The 21,488-nt window shown below is 44.6% G+C and overlaps 1 protein-coding gene across 1 annotated transcript in view; it reads right to left on the bottom strand.

Annotated features, from left to right (window-relative positions):
• ALS2CL (ALS2 C-terminal like) overlaps positions 1-20,318 on the bottom strand; it is a 29,040-nt gene extending 8,722 nt beyond the window's left edge. Inside the window, exons 1-18 of the mRNA XM_009806789.2 lie at positions 20,210-20,318; positions 19,127-19,319; positions 17,213-17,278; positions 16,191-16,356; positions 15,607-15,735; positions 15,163-15,282; positions 13,286-13,362; positions 12,814-12,880; positions 11,911-12,107; positions 9,397-9,462; positions 8,499-8,597; positions 6,588-6,746; positions 6,171-6,282; positions 4,575-4,652; positions 2,948-3,075; positions 1,642-1,815; positions 966-1,059; positions 227-384 (exon numbers count right to left, since the gene is read on the bottom strand). Coding sequence (XP_009805091.2) covers positions 227-384; positions 966-1,059; positions 1,642-1,815; positions 2,948-3,075; positions 4,575-4,652; positions 6,171-6,282; positions 6,588-6,746; positions 8,499-8,597; positions 9,397-9,462; positions 11,911-12,107; positions 12,814-12,880; positions 13,286-13,362; positions 15,163-15,282; positions 15,607-15,735; positions 16,191-16,356; positions 17,213-17,278; positions 19,127-19,319; positions 20,210-20,315 — 2,189 coding nt within the window. The 5' untranslated portion in view covers positions 20,316-20,318. The remainder of the gene's footprint in view (positions 1-226; positions 385-965; positions 1,060-1,641; positions 1,816-2,947; positions 3,076-4,574; positions 4,653-6,170; positions 6,283-6,587; positions 6,747-8,498; positions 8,598-9,396; positions 9,463-11,910; positions 12,108-12,813; positions 12,881-13,285; positions 13,363-15,162; positions 15,283-15,606; positions 15,736-16,190; positions 16,357-17,212; positions 17,279-19,126; positions 19,320-20,209) is intronic.
• Between the last annotated feature and the right edge of the window lie 1,170 nt (positions 20,319-21,488).

Genomic DNA, 21,488 nt, shown 5'->3' with positions numbered 1-21,488 from the left:
CCCCTGAGTCATGTACTGAGCAATGGGCATGATGAAGGTTTCTTAGGTCCGTATGACCTTAGTTATCGCAAATAACTCTTTATCTAGCACCATTCTGAAGCAACTCTCCCAAGAAATATGCTGTGAAATAAAGCAGCCCTGTCACCTGAAAAAACGATCCCAATGGTCTACTCCACAATCCCTCTATGCTCATACCCACTGGAAGGAGTCAGCATGCTTGACTTACTGGTAAAACTCCCATATTTTCTTTGCATAGTACTTGACTTCCTCTTGTGCCATAGTCAGCAAGTGTCTGTTGGCCCCAATCCCAGAATATGTTGCCTGAAAAGCGATCATCAAGGCCTTCAGCAGCTTTCCCAGTGGGTGCAGGGAAGACTTCAATGCCTGCATGATAGAGGAAAATTAAATTTTACAAGTCAGCCCTTGCCATTAGTAGAGGATAACACTGAAAGGCCAAACAACCTTCTTCTCTTTTCAGCAAAGGAGAACAAGCCTGGGGGGAATCAACTATTATTTTGGTCTATTTTGCTGCCACAAGCCCATTCTCCTCCCAGTATTAGGCAGAAATATGCAGAACTTGCTGTTCTGATGAGATTTGCTGTGACATTTGAGAGAGAGCAAAGGGTGCTTCAGGGAAAGGCTGGCTGAGTGAAAAGCAACCACTGAGAGTGCATGGAAGTTTATTAATAATTTCCAGCAGCTGGTTATTCTCTGACACAGTTTGAGAACCAAGAGCGAAGCTTTATCATCACTTCCTGGCCTGTATAGCTATATGCAAAATGAGCATCCAAAAAGCATGAAGGATAACCCTCTTCTTCACAAGCATAGGTATTCAAACATAAATTAGAGAAGACTCTTGAAGTTACTGACAATGTTATATATGCCAATAGAAAGCAACAGAAAGTTGCTACAACCTGTGTCCGTGCCTGGTGGACAGATGTGGATCATTATGGTTTTAAACTTACCTTCTCTAAATAACTCTGTAGTGACTCCAGCCCCTGGTGCTGGACAAGCTCTTCAAGAATATCTTCTATCTTCCAGGATACATCCTCAGTCCCCCTGAAAAATGAGAGGTGAGGAAGGAAAACCACACAGTGAAGCACTGGGATAAATCCCAAGTGGTATTGCAGGTGGATACCAAGGGGGCAATAAGACTATTAGAAGAAAAAATGAATTTTTCTCTACCCTTTTCAATGGAATTGCCCCACTGACTTACAACACCTGCGATTATCTAAATTCATCGCCTTTGGCTCCCCTTACGACCAGCCTGGGCCACATCCTGCACGTGCTCGTCCTATCTATTTTAGATATTTTCTTAAGGGGAGATGAGTTTGCCCTGCATCAGCTGATGATGTCAGCTAGGTCTTCCTCAAATGCAAGAGGAGCCAGCGATGACTGGGTCATGTGCAGATGCTTACATTTAATCAAATGAATCCCATCCAAGTTTTCACTTACAAGAGTCAGTCTCAACAGCACAATCTTAAATTCAGGCTTAAAATTCATCCTCCTGTCTCATGAGCGGGAACAACTGGACAATGTTTGGGCTCGTAACTTTAACACGCGGCAGACCCTAATGTAAACCACTATCCTCGCTACACAAATGGGCTCCTCTCTTGCAATGAGGGCACGCGATACTCATACCTTTGGCAGAAGAGGTACTCCTGAGATTTCCGCAGCTCCTTGCTTGTTTGTATGTGGAACCCCGTGAAAGACTCCTGCATTTCTTCTTTGCAGCCAGAATGGATGAACTCCAGGAACTGGTCATAGATTCCCTTCCATCTCTTCTCCACTGGGAACTCCTTGAGGCCCAGCTGACTGCAAAACACAACATGGCATTAGGTTTTTCTGCATCCCTCCTCAATTATATTTCAGACTTCACCTTCAAATGTGGAAGGTTCTCCAGAATCAGATCTCAACACAAGAACGATGGGAGCAGAGAAAGATGGCAGTGTCTAACTGGTAATGCAATAAAAAGCAACTCAAGTCTATTCTCCTGACAACAAGGTACTTTGGGTGAAGAAAAATTCCTGGTATGTGGAACATAAATAATCTGAATCTTTGCTGGTGAATTGATCACAGGCTTTCTGATCCACTTATGGACGTTTCTAAATACAGACTATTTATTTCAACTGAAAGCCTGCAGAAAACACTGATAGCAAATTCCCCTCAGGGGACAGGCAGCTGTCTTTCCCACTGGGACACCCTCATTTGGGTTAAACTGGCTGAACCCAGGCCCTCCAGCCTGGCAACCAGAGCATCCCTTTGCAGGGTTCAGCCCTGAGGATAAGAGTCTATACCAAAGCATGTGGCCTGATAGCTTCAGCGTGGTTACTCCTGTCCTGCATTCGCACCATTGCCTGCCAAAGCAGTATCAGTGTCCTGTGAAGCTTTGATCCTGGCTCCACAGCCTTCCTCCACACAGAGCACTACCCAATTGAGGCTCTTCAGAGCTTCATGTGCTGTGCTTCCCTTCTTGATTTTTGGTAGCTTTCCTACCTCTACAATATCAGCTGCTAATATTCATATAGTAGCACAGAGGGAGAGGAAAGGAGCAAGCAATGCATTTTAGCAGCCCAGTTTTGCCTGTAGAGCTTCAGAACTGTCCGTGTTTGTGTGTGTAGACAGAAACATGTGTGTGCACACACATGCACAAATCACTGAAAATGTTAAGCCTCCAAAATTCTCTCCAGTCCGAGGATGGGAGTATCTCTGGGTGGACAGTGGCAGGACGGGAGTAGAACATCTATTTTCTGTTTCCTACTTGACATTAAGATTAAATGACAAACTGTGCTCTCCTTTCCTCCTTCTCTCCTTGCATGTAAACCAGTTTTCAGATCAACACTTTCAGGCACGGACTGCCTTGATCCCTGTAGGGATTGATACGGTACTCCTCTAGGTAGAGTCAAAATACAAGCCATGACCCAAGAAGTCAGCTCTTGTTGCTCACGCTTTGGTTATCCTCTCATCCAGCTGCTCATTCGATGTGTTCAGGATGCCGTGCGTCTGAAGGCCTTGGCCCGACTTGTTAGTAAAGGTTCCCTCCAAAATGAAGCCATTGGCAAATGACAGCTTTCCCTGCAATGGAGAAATAAAGGGTTATCCTGCCAAGATCTCATTAGAGAAAGGAAACAAGCTGGACCGAGATCTCAAACTCTCTTTTCAACAGAGCCAGCTCCTGAAACGGGGACTAAGAACAACTTCGAGCACGGAGGTGCACATTTGCAGCATGTGTCGTTAAGGTGGCAGTCACTGGAGACAACACGTCCTTGCTATTGAATGACACACATAGGATTCTGGAGGGGACAGAAAGATCGCCAGAATCGCAGAGTAAAACGTTTGCATTATGCTTTACAAATACCCAATATCTTCTTTGAGTTATAAAATTTTCTGGCTTAAATTTTACAATAGTTATTTCTAACCTGGAGCGAACACATGAAATTTCAATTTCTCCTCTGTTTTTCCTCTGCTTGTTAAAACCACAAGCAAGTTTGGCCTCACAGGTAGGGGGAATCATATGATATTCACCATAAACACTTTCAAAATGTTTGCTGTTACCAAGAAAAACCTTAAATCCTCTGAGGCAAATACAGAAGACATGCAGTATCTTGACTCAAACTTAGAAGTTTTAATTAAATCAAATCCAAAGCCAAACAATATCGTAACCAGTCTGGCTTCAAATATGAGCCTGAAATCCTCATTGCTAATAGCAGGAGGCACTCCATCTTTAGATAAAGAACAGATTTTTCTAGACTAACCACGCAAACTAAATGTTAATTTTGGAGGAAGCAGTATCTAAGCACTACAATCAGTAGTCTCTGCAAAATCCACCCTGAGTCTTCTGGCTGAAGAAGATGATGACAAACTCTTCCTCCCATGACAAGTCAGTAAATGACAGGGCTCATTTGCAATCATTACCAAGTGTCTATTTTGGCATCCACTCAGTCTGATATAACCACACACTTCCTGTCAGACTCATCACAGATTTCTGTAACAAGCTGGAGGACTAGTTTTCCCTGCAACGGGGCACTTTATGAACAGGTATTTCTGTTAAAGATCAACCACAAAATGTTGAACATGTCAGTGCAGTGTCCAGATTGCAAAATTAAGCTTCCGAGATCCCTCAGCTATGTTAACATCTCAGTTACATTAACGTAGTGCTAGTACTGCAACTCCGTTTGGTTTATACATCGTTTCCTGTATTCCCAACCACTACAAAGGCTAAAACATTTGTTCTAAGAATACAAAAGCATCCCAACTGCAGCTGCGAAGCACAGCCAAAAATATCCCACAAACAAAAAACCCAAACCCCTCAATGTAAACAAAACAATAAAAACCAAAACCAAAACAATGCACAAAGCCCCCAGCTACTTGAAGTCTCTCAGCTGCAGTCTTCCTTCTGTGAATGAGACTGATAATAGAAAAAACCCAAAACCAAACAAAACTCAGGAGAATACTATCTTCTGGGGGACTGGAGGAAGTGGAGCAGGAGGGTATGGACTTTGAAGATGAATCCATCAGCCCTTCTGGAAAGCAAGCGAACTGTATAGAAAGGCTGTGATGAAGGAAGTGCTCACCTTTCCAACAAACGTTAGATCTTCCGTGAAGTTCCCTTCGTAGACAGAGTCATCTTCCAAGAGTAGAATCCCAGAACCCTTCATATGAAAGCAGTAGTAGTGAATTTATGACATTAACTCCCTACCTACTCAAGTTCATCTAGAAACAGCCACTGGCTTGGAATATTTATGGGCTGCCAATTCTGACAACCTTTTGAAAGCCCAACATAGCATTGCAGTGCTCAAGAGATAACCCATTAGGCAACACTGCACAGAGGAGAAGTACTGGGTAGTCAGGAGGTTTTAAACAATACTACTACATTCATTTCCCTAGAAGAAAGAACAGGAGCCTGCCTTTTGTTCCAAGAACTGTCACCATGAATTGCCATATGGGTCAAACTCGTGGTCCTCCCAATCCTATGACCTTTAGGTGACTGCAGCCAATTGTGTCTTTCTTTGCAAGACAATTAAGAGAAAAGAGGAAGGCAGCTGCTGTGTAGAATTAGCTTTGTCCCTTGCTGTGCAGTCAACAGGGCTTTAATGAGCTGCTCCTAAGCATTTGTAAAATGACTCGTTCCATTACCTCCCACCTCCCACTGCTGCTGACAGGAGCACACATTTCATAGAATCATAGAATCATTTAGGTTGGAAAAGACCTTTGAGAAGGAGCACCAAGATGCAGAACAGACACAAGATAATTTATACCAATGAGGGAAGATTCTTCTTGTTGGGGCTTAGCCCGTGGTTTGGGCCTGAAGGTTTATATGTACCCATACCAGCCAGAAAATGTGGTCGCTTTTAGAGCTGCAACACATTTTCCGCTGGAATGGTTTTCTTGATGGAAAGCGCTCTTTCTGGCAAAAATAAAAGGTTTCCAAGGGAAGCTTCTTGGCCATACCAATTTTCCACTAGGAAAGCTGAAGTGACTGCTCCCCACCCGGAAGCCTTGTGAAGTTAAAGGAACCTCTGGCAGCTGGCAGACCAAAAGACAGCTTTATTTTGGTTCCCCGCAGATGGAATTTTTATGGAAAGCCCTTCCAACAAAGTTTCCATGCTAAACATTTTGTCCTAGTTTGGTGAGTGGGGAAGGGGTTGTTTGTTTTTTTAAGTGCGTACTTTTTTATGAGAAGAAATGCTTTTATTTCCAAGCCAGTTCTAGCATTACCAATCCCTTTTGCTTTCCACAACAACATCTAAACTTTCAATGAACTGGACAGCCAACTTGTCATAGGTAAGCTCACATTGGGAAGGTAAAGGCTTAATGATCTCTAAGATAGATGTAATATCATATATAACTGCACAGCACTTTACATATGAGTTCTTGTCTATATTTGTGACATGATGGTCAGTCGAACAGCCAGACCTATAAGGTGTCTTAGCATGAGCAAGGAAAAGTGACAGTCTCACATCTAGTTCCTACCCGCACCTCAGGAAGACAGTATGAAACAAGACTTAATCTAGGCCTTGTTCTTCAAAACCATTTTTATGGTAAAATATCAGTGCCTATGTTTTCTTGCTTTCTATTTTCCTCTCAAAAAAGTGAAATCATAATTTCGCCCTTGAATGGGAATTCTATGTCCCATCAATCTAGAGAGTCCACTGAAAATGGGTACTCACCACCATTTTATCAGCATGAAATGTCCTTTGATAGCAGACACCTGACTGGGTTACTACAATGCCTTGTCCATGTCTGTGATCGTCGAGCCATGTCCCTATGTATCTCTCCCCTCTGGAATGCAATAGAAAACAAATGATGTTTTTTCCCTGTTTTATTAGATCTTAGTCAATTTGATGTATTGCTTACTGAGGCTAGTTTTACCTGATATAATGCTCCATGCAGCACAAGTTCCAGATGTACTGCATGAACTCAATTCATATAATGCTTTTCCAGGTGTTCATACCTTATAGCAGAGCTTGAACACATCCCCCCTTCGTTCCCAAGTCTCCCCATGAAAACATGAGGCTTTACCCCTGCCAATAGAGGGGCAAAACTGTCAGGCACCTAAAGCCAGCTCTGATCTATACCACCTTTACCTATCTTTGTCTTCCCAGACTCCATATCCATTCTTCTTGTCATTCTCCCACTGTCCTGTGTATTTAAATGGATGCTCAGCTGAGAGGTTCTCCAGTATCCCAAACCCTTGACGCACATTGTCTTTGAAGTAACCTTTGTAGACCATATCATTCCCATACCTGCAGGGAGAAAGACAGAATTTAAGACTGGGCCTATCTGATAGCTGCTATTGGAGGAGGAAGCCAGGAAAATTAGTAGATTGGGCCCATCTGCCTGCTAAATATTCCAAGTATTTGACTGATAGCTCTGGAGCTAGTAGTTGTTCACTAGTAGGAACATGCATCCCCCAGGCTAGTCACTCCACAGGCAGTTTTCAACATTATCTAAGGACACAACACTTAGGCTTGCAATTGTCCTGGGAGAGGCCACTCAGTCCTCGACCTCTCACCAGCCAGGTTGCAGTGACCACTGATTAATCCAAAATGGGAGTAGATAAGATCAAGCAGGAAGCTAGATCTGCCTTCACCTCTCTATGCTTGCCAACCACTCCTTCTCCTGGGCTCACCCCCCCCACCCCCCCGAGAAGAGTTCCCCTTAGCTCTGCCCATGCTGGCCAGCAGATCTTCACTGCTACAACAGAGAAAGCACTTATGCTAAGCAGAGTTATCATCTATGATTATCAACATGCTCTCACATTTGACACCGGTGACACTAGCGCAGCACTGCTCAGTTGGCTCCAAGTTCCCTACAGATTTCTGCACGTCTTCTACTCTGAGTTTGATCCATAAATAAGGAGCATGACAAGCAGGTTGTAGGAAGGAAGATGGCCTATCCCATAAAAAGCAGCTGGAAAGTTGGACTGTGTGCTTTCCTCTGCCAGAGTTGGCTCAGAGAAAGCAGGGGTAAGTGCGTGCAGTGACAACGGGCAGCCCAGTCTTCACATCAGCCAACCCATTTGGCCACAAGCCACCTGTGACTTAAGCAAAGATGAGGATGCTGTTGTGCTTACTGCTACAAAAACAAAGCAAGCTGACCCTGTCCACTTAACGCCGTAGGCTGCAAATGAAACCGTTTTATACCTACAACCTGCTGAGCAGGCCTCCGCTGCCATTTCTGGCTTTCTACATGGAAGGTGGATGGTGGGTAAGGCTGGGACACCACCACATGCCCACAATACAGCATGTTACAGACCAGACGCCATCCAAATTCCCAGCAGCGCTTTCAGACACAGGTGTGCAAATGACTGTTTCCAGAAGCATTTTGATGAGTAAGTAAGAAAACCTCAGACTCCATTTCTTAAGTTAAGATCTGGGTTTAAGCTCAGAATTTGAGTGAACAAGAAAAGCCAACTGGGGGAACCAGCCCCCTTCAGCAGTTCAGGGTAACAGTTATGACTCCCAGACCAACAATCCCATCCATCACTAAGGAACTACTCTGTACAAGATTTAGTCCAGATAGCACGGCCAGGAGAGACAGAGCTGTGTGCTCCACCAAGTCTGTCCAGGGCTGATGACACGCCATGGGCTCTCCGCTCTGCAACCACGAGCGTGAATGCAAAATTATATCCTCACCAATAGGGCACAGAGGATGCTATGTCAGGTAGTTACAATGGTCATAGCTTGCAGAGAAGCTCTTACTATTCTAATGCTCAGGAGACTCAGGGCTTGTGAAGAAGCCATAGCGCCCATCTCCAAAGCAATGTAGCACTTCGGGACACGGTTTAGTGGACATGGTGGTGTTGGGTTGATGGTTGGACCTGATGATCTTACAGGTCTTTTGCAACCTTAATGATTCCATGATTCTGTGAAAAGCTTCTGGCACCTGAATTACCCTGGGTTTTACACTGTGACTAAGCCTTCCACAGTGAGGTTGGAAAATTAAATATGCGGAGTTCCCTTTTTCCCCAAAGTCCATCTTTGCATTTTACTTACTCACAGATTCCATAGCCTCTCATCTTGCCCTCGCACCAGTGGCACTTATAGCAGTCATATCGGTCTTCAGATCGGCGTGGGACAAGGCATATTCCAAACCTACAAGGTGCATAAGGCAGAGGTCAGCATGGCAAAAGGTGACTCAGTTGTACTGGATGAAGTTTAAAAACTAAGGATCTTCCAGACTCCCAAGCTGATTTACATGGTTGAGGTCAGCTCTACCTCTGACACTATTTCAAGGTGTCAACGGACTTGCTCCAAGGAAGAGCTCATCTCCTTGTGAACTGCAGTCATAGTTTCTCATTGCTTCTTCTACAGAGCTACTTTCAGTGCTGCTGGTTTTTCCCTGTCTCTCCCCCTTCCCCAATTTAGGAGCTGAGTTAGACTATCAAAGTAATTGCTTTGGTACAAACGAAATGTTTTCTTAATCTCGACAAAAAGTATTTGAGATACTTTTTCCCTTTAAAAACCTAACCTGTTCTGAAACTCATGTAGAAATGAGAAATCAAAAAGTCTTCTTCTCAAAAAGTTCTGGAAAAATAATGTTTGCATTTCACAGTATGGTTTCCTTCCCCTAAAAACTCCTCATTTAAGAGAGGTTTTTAAAGATTTCTAAAAATAACTTTTTCAAGGTATTTCACATGAATAAATACACCTAGATTTAGAGATCTGGTGTCAGATTCATCCAGCTGAAGAGATGTTTGCATCTGAACCGGTCATCTGCGCACACTCCCTTATCCACTCACTCTAGGTTACAATCTGCTCAACCTTAAGCCAGGCGTCTAAAATAGGTCAGATGAATTGGGCTGTAACAGCAAAGAGAGTCCCTCTACCTCTAGGAGGAACCATTTCTTAGCTTGTTTTGAAAGCAAGAAACACCCTGTTTTGTAAGACTTACCCATGCTCCAAGCCCTCTTTGAAATCTCCAACATGGTTGCGTCCGTCGCGCCACTTCAGCGTGCCCCTGCAATTCAAAGCAAGTGTTACACCAGGGAGATCCCCAGCAATGTTCACAGCTGCAACAGAAGCTATCAAGGCACAACCTAGAAATGGCTAACATCAAAACATTTCCTCAGGGAACAGAGACACAGAAGTTCTCCAGGCACCTCTGGGACCTTGGTTTGCACTGTAAGGATTTAATACCGTAATGTTTTCATGCCCTGGAATGAGCGGGAAGAATCCTCTTCCAAGTTCCCTAATCTCAAAAGCATTTTGTAGAGTTGCTGGGTCATCCATTTAGGACCTTGCACATGGTCCTTTTGTAACTGCAGCACAGCATGTGATTAAGCCAGCTGAAGTTCCAGCATGGCACATCCCTGTAGACAACGTAATGACACCACGGTCCAGAACTTCATTGTGCCAGGCACTATGAAAACAAAAGAGACAAGCACTGGCCTAAAGGGATCATATCTTTCCATCTGTTTTGCGTGGGGGTTGTAGAAATGATTACACGAGTTAACAATGCAGCGACGAGACTGGAACGGTCAATGCGATTGTCAAATTATTGCACGGCCATACCCAGTTGTGAATGCATTTCCCTCCTGGTCTCCCACTCCACCCACACCCACTCACTGTTTTAATTCTCGCATCATCCCGGACACAGCCAGCTCCGTACACATGCCCCAACCAGAGACAATGGAAGATGGCGCAGTACCAAAACCATGACGCATTTGTTTGACTTTCACCAAGGTTGTTGCTTTAAACACCTACATAAGACAGGCTCTTTTTCTGGTCTTTACAGGAAAGTGGTCAGATTAATTTTAAGTGGATTTAAAATACAACTCCTTTTGCTTTGCTAGTATGCATGCTAGCAAAGGAGAGCAAGCCAGAGAGAATACCTGCTCCAGCCATGGGGATGGTTTAAGCTCCTTCTCCGTGGGAGTCTCTCCTTCCCCGACACCAGGTTGTCAGAAGTACTGGGACAGAACAGTGAAGAACACAGAAGTTTTTCCTGAGGAGCTCCTATTCACATTGCTGCAGCTTTCTGCTCACGTGCTTTGCCATGCCAGCCTCTCCCTCAGAGGTGGACAAGCCATCAAGGCGAGCTTTGCTGCTCTGTAACCTTGTATTAGTAGCAAGTCATATAGAAGAGCAGTTTCAGGAGTGGGAAGGGAAACCTAGTAATTAAGCAATTAAAAGTCCAGACATTAAAAGCACCTGAAGTCACTTAGTTCTGCCACAGATTTCCTGGGATGCCTCAGCAAGTCATTTAATCTGAAGCAGCTGAGACATTTATTCATCTCATTTCTCCAACCCTAAGACAGGAGGAAACAAGGAGCAAGGGGAGGTGCTTGTCCCTCTGTGTCTGCACATCGTGGTTTTCCAGTCTCTGTTAGGAGTGCAGGTGCTGGGGAAGGTGGGGATGATATAGAGGACTGCTTCAGGCATAGCTCTACTCCATACACCTATTTAATGCTGTTCTGAGGCAAGGTACAATCTCTTCCACAGAAAATTCAGGATTAAGCTTTTGATTTTGGATATTCTCATTATTTTAAGGCTCTTTCAAACCAAGTCTCTACATCCTTTTTGCTTCAACTGTAAACAAACTGTGTAAAACTCAGGAATAATAAAACTTCCAAATCAGCCTGTTTTGGTGTCTGAGGAGGTTGGTCATATCTATGCCATTGCGAAGAGATTTTGGTTGGGACCATTTAGCCTTTGATTTACAGACCATTCCCTTTTGGCAGAGCTCACTCTTCACCTTGGGTGGATTAAGTGAACAATTCTCATGTTCCCAAGAAACACATCTGAGCATCTTTTGTATTTATCGACCTCTCTTTTGTCTTTTTTTTTATTCCTTTGATAATAGTTTGAATATTAAAATATACTTTGATAGCACAGGATAAAACTTTTCCTTCACTCGCAAGCAAAGGCTTTTTATTGGGGTTTTTTTGGTCATTGTGATGGTAAGATTTTATGCATCAGGCTGAGATCTTGAAAATAAATGTTAGTTCAAGTCTCAGTCCTAATTACAGGCATAAGCCAATGCAGCGCCTTCAATGTGATCATTACCACATTATTAGGGCAGCCTCTACAATTCAGCACATAAACCAGTATCACCAGCGAGACATCTACAATACAATAGATCACATGTCAGGACTTGTGCTTTGACCAAGCCCTGAAAGCAAGCAAATGTGTCCCAACTGCTCCCTGAATCTGTCCTCAAGACCAGATTTCCCTCTGGAAGCAAGTGAGGCAGGAAGCAGAGATGCTGGCACACCCTGGGAGATCACCAGCACAGAGTCTGTGGTCCAGGCCCTCACCACGGGATGGATCATCCCATGTCCACAGCCACTCTGTGGCGTCTATACCTCCACCTGTGCATCCACTGGATCCAGACAGTGCTACACAAAGACAGCAGGGCCATCCTCCCATGGTCTTGCTTAGGAAAGGGACAAAAAAGGCTCCTTACTTGCCATGCGGCTTTCCCCATTTCCACTCGCCCTCGTAGGATGCGTTCTTGAACTTGCTCTCCAGCCTGAAGACGTAGGTGAAGAAGCGGCAGGATGGGGGCTCAGTGCCTTCACCAGTCTTGCCCCACAATGGGAAATCTCGCTTCCCGTTCAGTGCCTGGCGGACAGCCTGGTTCAGCTTCCACTGCCAAACAGCCTGGGGGCAGAGGAAGAGGAGGGCTGGACTAACGAGTGAAGAAAGCAAGATAGCTCCCAAAGAGAGATACTTCAGGAGAAGCATCAAGAAGCTGCTGGGTTCCCATTAATTCTGCGCCATTCAGCTGGCTGGGCTGGTGAGTTATGGCCCATCTACAGCATCAACAGGAGGTATTATCTTGGGCCCTGCAAGTTGGATATTGCACCAATGCACAACACGTCCATGTCATTTAAGCCTGACTCTCACCACCACTAATTGGCCTTGGCACAGGACCACGCTGATGGGACTGTACTGTCCCAAGCTCTGCGGCATATGCTACTGCCCAGGGCAGATCACTTCCAGCACACAGATATTTTTCATCTACCATCAGCTGTCTAAGCCACCTCTGGCCATCTAATGAAGTATTGGCTCCACAGAGGGGGCAAAAAAAAGCGCCACACTGCTTGTTATTCTGCTTTAATAAAAAAATGGCAAAAATTGCAGAGGAAATGCCTCAGCTGCATTATTTAAGCCGGTGCAGATCTCACTCATCTGTATTCTGATCAGAAAGGTAAAATCCTGATGCTTAATGAGATTTCAGCTTCCACTCAGTGGTCAGTGTTTTGCCCCCATTACAGAGCTGCCATCCCCTCTATGCTATTCCCCTATTTCAAGGCTTGGTACATGGTATTTCGGGTGGAACAGAAACACCCTGCCCACTGCTAACCTTCATCTGTGGGTCTTTGGCAGAGAGAAAGAACGTTTCTTCTGGGGTTATAATGCGGAGTCCATACCTGTGAAGCAAAAGACATTACAGAGACTATGAAAAACACATTCCTCAGTCAAACAACAGTTCCCGCTCTTCCCATTCCTCTTGAGAAGCTAATGGTGCTTTTGCAGTCAGTTTTTCCTTCTCAAGAGTTACTCAACTAGTCAACTCATCTTTGTTCTCTAGATCTGCAGCAAAACCATTTTATTACTGATTGATTTCAGTATCTCAGCGAAGGCAAGCAATGCAAGTCCAAGCTGCTCTGATCCCATCCGAGAAGTGCTGCAATTACCTGTAGCCCAGAACCAACCCCACTGGTTGTAAAGGAGATGGGACAATGTTTTGAATCATTTTCTCAGTTTCACAATCAAGTTGAACACTTTTTTTTTTTTTTTTTTTTTTTACCTCCAAGTGGAAATTTTTCACTTACAGTCCTGGAGCTGATTTCTCCTTGCAGTTTTCATCTACCCACACAAGCTTCAGATCAAAACTCTGAAAGCTGTTTCCCTGGAACAAAAGGGAGATGATGTTCCTGTTATTGATGTAAACATTACACTTTGCCCCCACTCTGTCAATCCATTGAACAGCAAAGCAAGATTGGCAGCACTGTAAATTCCCTCTTTTGTGGTCCACACATCTATCCCACACTACAATGACAGGCTTTGGAGACTGAAGAAATGTAGAAGGTTCCTAGTTTATTACTTAAGTGGTGGTCTGTAATGCCATAGCTACAACTAACAGTAACAGACCTTCATAGCACTTATCTCTACAAGAGTTTCTTCCCTATCACATGGCAACACTCCCGAATCATCCCTGGCATGCAGCACTCCCCAGTTTTGCTTATGATCTATCTAGGATCTGGACTCCAGATGACACAGCCACATAGCAGCCCGCAAGTACAACACTTAAGGAGTCACTACATTAATCAAAAGCACACCAAATAGAAGAAACTGAAATAGTTGAAATATTAGATAAAGACTGCATTTAATATTACGTTTCCCTTCCCTGTCTAAAGTCCAGGTGCCCACACTACAGAGCTGCTGTCTATAAGGATGTAGTTGACCAAGGTTAAGTACTAGCACTATAGAGTTCACCATGAGTTAATCACTGATGCATCTACCAGATTTGGGGGAACAGGGAAGGGAGGGAGGTTCAGATTCCCAGCACCAGAGTCCTTATCGGCAGACCCCTGTTAGCAGCCCAAGCTAACCAGTTCAATCCCAGTCCAGTTATATCTCCACAAGCCTCAATAACAGTCATAGCAGCAGATGAGACATAGTGGGTGGGAACCGTTGACTGAACAGAGATGTCTACAATGTAGATATCTCTGTGTGAGCTGGTTACCCTGTGTTCTCCTCCCAGTCAATGGAGTTGAGGACATGATTCAACTCATCCTAATTTTGGCATCTGAAATAGGTCAGATGAACCACACCCCAACAGTGAATGTTTCTCTCCCCTGACTATAAAGGGAGCCTGGGGGCACTTGCTCACAGCAAGATCACTGCCGTGCTAAGAAGTCTACAATGTCAAGTTGGATGAGATAATCACCACCCTATTTCCTCAGGCCTAGACCCTGCAAGCTGCGTAGGACTCCCCAGCGTTATCATAAAGGCTCATGTTTGGAAGAGCCCGTAAGGTCTATCAGCTCACAAGGCAGTCATGTGTTTGGACACCTGAGGGGCTGGCACATGACTAAAGAGCAAGCAGAAAGAGGTGCACATGAAGAGAGCCGTGCTAGATTACAGGAGCTGTCAGTCAGAGCAAGCCAAGCTGGACTTAGTTAACATGCTGTGGAACAGCTTTGAACACGTATTATTCATCAAGCTATCCATGGCTGTAGACACTCCCTGTCTGTCCCACACCCAGGCCCTAAATACCTGAAATAGCCCCAAGAACACCTGCAACTTCTGCTCCCATGCCACTAGCAGAGTCAACCATGAAAGATTGTATTTAGTCTTATTATACTGTAAACACTCATGCATATCTTTGACCCATCAGGCCCCCTTTGAATAAGCAAGGGCAGAAATCAACAGATTCATATGCAGGCATGGGCCTGGGTTACCAGAAAGGTGCCTGTGGTGGTTGGATAGTACATATTTACAGGGGGAAAAGTTATGTGGATGCTCCTCTATTCCTTCTTCACTAGGGTTTCTTTTATTCTCCAGTGCAAACCACAGGTGCATGGATCCGACACAGGGTTTTGCCAACAGCAAAGCTCTGCTGCATTTTCAACATCAAAGGGACCTGAATTTTACTGTCATTTATCTGTGCAGCCCTTTTGATCCCTCTGAAAGATTGAAGACTCACCTGAATTAGCACAAGGACATCATCGAAGAGCAAGATCCGGTCTGATCGATTTGTGCTGGCATAGATGGGAAGATTTTTGCTATCTTCCAGCAGCCTCCTTTCAGGTACACAGAGCATGTCCTGCAGAGGGAACCACAGAGGTCAAGACAGCAGATCAAAAGCACCATGAAACATCAGGATTTGGGAGAGGACATACAACTCAAGCCAACAGTTCCTCCAGAGACTAACTCATGGCACAAGCTGACAGTGACAGCAGAACTGGACACAGGGCTCAACTTCTAAAGCACCCAGTGTTCATATAGTTTCTCCAAGGCTTCCACACTGCCCTGCTTTGTTGGCTTCCAGACCAAGCCTCAAATGCTTGATCCATATTAAATGTGTAAGCAGAAGCATAAGACCCCCAAAAGATCTCCCATCAAGCCACGTTCTACATCCATGACTCACTGTGAATTTGTAGCCCAAGGATTTCCATAAGGACTTGGTAAAACAAGCTTCATCCAGGACTTGGCTGATGAAAGACTCCAGCTTCACATATTCCTTGATGGCGCTGGTAACCACGTCCTTTTCAGAGCCCTGATAAAAGAAGGCGGGGCTTGAGCAATGCTTTAGGCATGGCTGTGCAGGACATCTTCTCTCTGGGGTAGAGCTGCCAAAAAGCCTCAGCAGTTCTGAATCCAAAGGGCTAATGGAGTTAAACCTCCAACCCCATTTCCAAGGAAAGACTCCCAAACCTAGCATTATCTCTGCCACCAGCAGAAGTGTGCAACCTTAGGCCGGTTACTTGACCCTTTGCAGATCCTCTATATGATGAGTAGCTTATACTATGCTGGAGAGGCCACTGTTCATCACTTCGAGACCATCAGCTGGGCTGCATTCCACTGGTGCTGGTTACTACCACCCCAGCTGTCCACTGGAAATCATTTCCCTCCAGCCAACTTTGGATTCAATGACACTACCACAAAGCCCCAGTAGACCTGCATAAGATTTTAGCATAAACCAGTCAAGTAACATCACATAAAGCTTCCTACCTCTTTGAGAACCTCATTCAGCTTGGTAAGGAGCAGTATATATTGCTCGATATGATCCCGGATAGGTTTGTGAAGAACAGTGTATAAGGCCAGTGACATGGAGGTCTCAGAGGTGAAGTCTGTGAGGAATTGTTTCAGCACTGTCTTATGGTGCTTCCAGGCTTCACTGCAAGACGGTGAATTAAGACAAAGGTTCATTAATTAGTTTTTTTGCAAATTGCAACTCTTCTGCCTTCCAAACTTTGTATGCTACCTCACTCCCAGAGAAGGTATAGAAAGACTTGAAAGAGCAGGAGATAACATAGTGCAAATATATTTGCACACCGAACACACAGAAATAAGGCAATGAGGGAAACAAGAGCTCCATCCATCCTGCCTCCGGCTCAGCGATCTTTGCAAATAAGAACCACACCCACAGATATACGGAATATAGAATGACTTTCACGATGGTTGGCACACCAAGAGGGTGACTCAGATAAAGTGGCTGTGAACCTGCTCATATCTAGTGTTCGTCTTTTAATTTGCTATTTCCATCAGACTCTGCCAACATCTGGGACAAGCAGTGGAAATTTCCTGCCAGATTCCCACATAATCCTTTCTCAGGTCCCACCCCTTACCTGAACCCCCAAATTCCAAATTTACAGGCTTCCTCTCCTACAAAAGGAGTTGGGCATGGCTAGAAAGAGATGGAGTTCTGGACATGGCATTGCAGGATATGGTTTAATGGGCATGGTAGTGTTGGGTTGGTGGTTGGACTTGATGATCTTACAGGTCTTTTCCAACCTTAGTGATTCTGTGAGAGAGATCTGCAGAGGAAACCTTTCAACAGCTGCTGCCATGGTCTCAGAAGATGGCAGAGCAGCCAGTATGGCTGGTTCAGAGGAGAGGCAGTTGGACCGTGAAACGGAGATCGCTGCAAGGTGCAGCGCTCGGTGCTGCTCACTGTGGTTTAGTGTCTCAACCCATGCAATATCACTGTGTTCCTATCAGCCCCTTCAATAAGCATTTTTCAGCCCACTGACCTTTTGCTCTTGGTGGCATGTTCGAAGCCGTGGACTACAACGTAGTTTGCAAAAGTGACAAAATATCTGTTGGCAAGAAAAGAAGGAAAAAAAAAAAAACCACATACAAGCATGAGCTGAGTTACAGACGCACATTAGCTATGAGGTTTAAGCAGTAGAGGGAAGAAAGCTCATTTGAAATGTCAGGTCAGGTCCACCTTTCCAAGGGAGGCAGAGAGAGACGTAGCTACTGTACCTCTCACCTCGGCTCACTCCCCTTTTGTCCCCTTTGCCAGCTCCTTGGTTTAACTGCCTTGTTGACTTTTGCACTAGTATCGTTACAGGAAATTTAAATCATCCTGGCATTTAGCATAAGCAGAAGTAAACTTGCGTAACTGTCCTGGAAAGCAAATCTACATAAGCTGAGCTTAAGATACCAGTTTCCGATGTATGAATTTCTGCTGGTTGAAGTACAAGTATCAGGTCTGTATTACTGATGGTAAATTCAAGTCAAGGTGTCCCACGCCAATGTAACTCATCTCACACTAGAGGGAGATCAAGCCATATTTTGTCAGCAAATACTACACTTTCTTCCAGTAGTGTTCTCAGATAAGTCATGTATAATGTCCAGACTAATTATCATTTATTACACTTTCAGGGATATGTATTTACTGCTGATTTTCAGGCCCTTGAACAGTGGCTTTGCTTCCTCCTATATCAATCACTCCAATAAGCATGAGACATTGCAGGATCAGGACTGCACAGAGTGAGTCAGCAGAGGTGGGTAGGAACCAGCTCTTTTTTTTGCGTGACGCCCAACAAAAACAGGTTTTAATTTCAAGATGAGAGGAAATTAGATCTTAAGATAAACTTCTCCTTTGTGTCATCTGAAACCTCAGCACAAGTTTTCATCTTTTGTATGCCTTTTTAAGGCATACCAGTTTTAATTCACTGAATCGGTTCCCAAATGAACAACATACATTGCTCCAAACCCCATTCACACAAAGGCAACGCTTGTTGTGCATCACTTTCTAAAATGATGCTGCCCAAATAAGAACAAAACAAAAAGTAGTCCTTCCTTCCTCCTCCGTCCACATGCATAAAACCCACCAACACTAAGACTAGATGAAAAGTAAAGTCCAGGAGCCGGGGTACCCATCTCCCATTCCTGTGTGGGTGCCAAGCTGCACGGACAGTACAAGCCCATCTGGCAAAGGCTTGGCCACATTTATGGCCAATGTGATGAATGAAGGATTGAACACTGTCTGATCTTTATGTCGTCTCAGATGTCCATAAACCATTTTTCATGCTAGGACGTCAACACACAGGTTACACACGCTACAGTGCTTTTGGTAAACATTTTATTTTGCATTGCAGTCAAATGGGGAGCAGATGTAATTAATTAGAGAAACAGCAATGGGGCAGTATGTTCTTCACATCACGCTACATCCATCACTTGCTATCACATCCCTTGCCAAAAGCATAAAAATGTGGCACAAACACGTAATATGAACTGTGTCTAGGGATATCTTCTCTCCTCACCCCTATCAGTCCTTTAAACCTGCTTGTGCATGCTTTTCTGTTCCTGATGACAGCTCAAGCTTCACTCTCATAAATTACCCAGGCACAAATTCTACCCCCCGTTCTCTTCCCATTTTTAGGATGCATTAAAAAACCCTATACTTGCAAGAAAAAAAATTCTGCCTCGTATAAGCATGCTCACAGCTACAAAAAGGCTACATACGATGCTGTCTGCACAGACGCTATATTCTGCAGCACTTGTTGTGAACACACAATGCAATCACTTCCCTGACCTGATGACCGAACATAGTGGACAGGACTGAAGAAATTAAATGCACAAATTAATTGCACCAACCTACCAGTTAGTTGATAAATCTGGTCCCTTACGCTACTCCAAAATGCTCCCATACTTACTGGATGTAGAGGCTTAGAAACAGGTCTCCTTTCCAGACAGTGTAAATGTCCTGGATGCAGAATGACTCAGAGGTGCTGCATTTTTGTTTCAGTATCCGGTAATTTTCTTCTGTGAGGTTCCAGAGAGCTTGAAATCGATCATTCAGGAGCAGGAAGAGCTTAAAGTTCTCCTTTCCCTTCTGGTCACTAGGCTCTTTGAGGAAAAGATGGGGGGGAAAAAAGGCTATCAGAAAACCTTGACTCTAAGAAATCTTGTGGAAAACATTGCCTATATTTAATAGTCAGCCCAATTTTTCAGTGTAAAGCACATATATTCTTAGATGAAAACAAAGCCAGGGAAGAAGGACCTGATGATTATTTAGGATTGTGTCCCTGTGAGTAATTGCATGGGCTATCCATGCTAAGGCTTTGTCCTTCCTTCCCATTCTTGTGGGGCACGTGGTCAGGGCAGCCCGCAAGGCTCAGCCCCAGCTCAGACACGAGCACCAGAGGAAAATTTTCTACCCCAGGCTCGAAGGACTGTTCCTGGTCTCCTTGGAGGCTAGACCAAAAAGGTGGTGACATGAGAGGGAACCACCCTATGGGTCTAATCCAGTCACACCACTTTTGGCCAGACAGGCTTGTTAATATTTATATGGATTTGTTATTTCAGTGGAGCTGCTCTGATTTACTGCCAGCTCACAAACTGCACCCACAAGTTTTACCTTCAAAGACGGGCATGATCGAGAGCAGGGAGGCAGAAGGGCCACAGTTTAGGGGTCGCGTATACGCAAGGTACAATTTGGATTTCCATGCACCATGCTGGAAACAAGCCTCAGAGCAGGTGTACAGGCTGACGCTGGTTAGAATCTGGATTAACCTCTAAAACCAACAGGAACCACAGTCCTAGGCTTGAATGAAAGGCCATAGGCATCCTTAAGAGCTCACTGTCTTAAATGAAACAACTCTACATACCACTTAGTCCAGCAAACCAGCCCCCAGCAAAGTCCTCGGCCGTGGAGTTTCAATTATAATTCCCTTCATAGGTGTGCCTGTGACTCAAGGCTAGAACTAGAGACAAAAAAGTAGTCTGCTCTGACTTACCTGCCTGGAGCAGAGGCTTGAGGATGAGGGCATCTATCCGTGCCAGGCATGCTGAGAAGGTTTCTTCCACTTGGAGCAGAGATGCAGTTACTTCAGCCGTGCACATGTCCTGGACACAACACAGAAGGCACGCATAAACTCCCTTGCCAGAGTATCTGTCTACCAGTGGCTTCAGTGCACATTGCAAAGAATCAGCCTTTCTTGCTCTTGACAGCACACACAGGTGTAACTGCTGTCCCCAAAAAGCATTTGAAAATGTCAGAAGAGGAAACAGAAACACGATAGCTCAACACGAGCCCGTGTCACAGAAGACCACCAAGGCTACAGCCCATTTTCCTGATGCCCCAATTGAAGATCTTCTCAGGTGGGCCATAATACCTCTTCTACATGACTGAAAGGGCCCTAAACTTCTTGATATGTGCTAATCCTGCTTAGTGCCAGATTTGTTCTCCCAGAAGAAAATCCCTGAAGCACAAGGCAGCAAAAGATGAAGCAGAGCATCTCTTCCCGTATCTCTCACCAGTTTTCTGCCCGGGTGCCTCAGTCTGCACCTTCTGGCATTAAAAGCTATTGTACGGAGCTGCAGAGTCACACCAGCCATGCCCAAACATCCAAGCATCCAGAGGAGCAGAGGTCTGGTGTTACTCCTTTCTAAGTAGGACACTGCACTGCTGGTTATATGTCACAACTGCTGCGTCAACAAGGAAAGCTTGCCTAAAGTGGAAGTGGGCAGCACTTAAAAAAAAAAAGGGCAGCAAAGCCATGTGAGCAATCTCCAGTAGCTTCCTCCTTCCCAGCCTTACGTCCCAAAAGAAATGTGTCAGAGGAAATGAACACAGCCAGCTAATAGCATGTCATAAGAAACTGCTCCGGAAAAAGGCCAGCTGGTGAAGATACTATGGGCAGAATCAGCTGATATCACTAATGCTGATAAAAATACAAAACTCTGAGGTTCTTTTAACTTCGTGAAGCAAAGCAGCAAACTGAAGGGACTGAATATGGTGTCTCCACATTTATCCTTAGCCTGGTTGTAGCACACACTCAAATGCTACCTTCACAATAGTAAGCAAACGAGGGTATGGCATTATGCTGCAAAGATTTACATTGCTAAATTGGTGGCAGAGACTTTGGCACAGTTTTGATATGTGCCAACCAGTGCCTCTCCCAGGCAATTCTCAAGTATGGTCCATTTGAAATGGGTAGCTTGCACATAGTCGTGCTGTTTTGGGTGGTAAGGAGAAATTAGCTATGTATAGATTATGCAATAACCACTTGGCTA

Source organism: Gavia stellata, chromosome 6 (genome assembly GCF_030936135.1).
Source record: "Gavia stellata isolate bGavSte3 chromosome 6, bGavSte3.hap2, whole genome shotgun sequence".
Classification (NCBI taxonomy): Eukaryota; Metazoa; Chordata; class Aves; order Gaviiformes; family Gaviidae; genus Gavia; species Gavia stellata.
The sequence above is the reverse complement of the archived record's forward strand: the minus strand, read 5'-3'. Positions and strand labels throughout refer to the sequence as shown.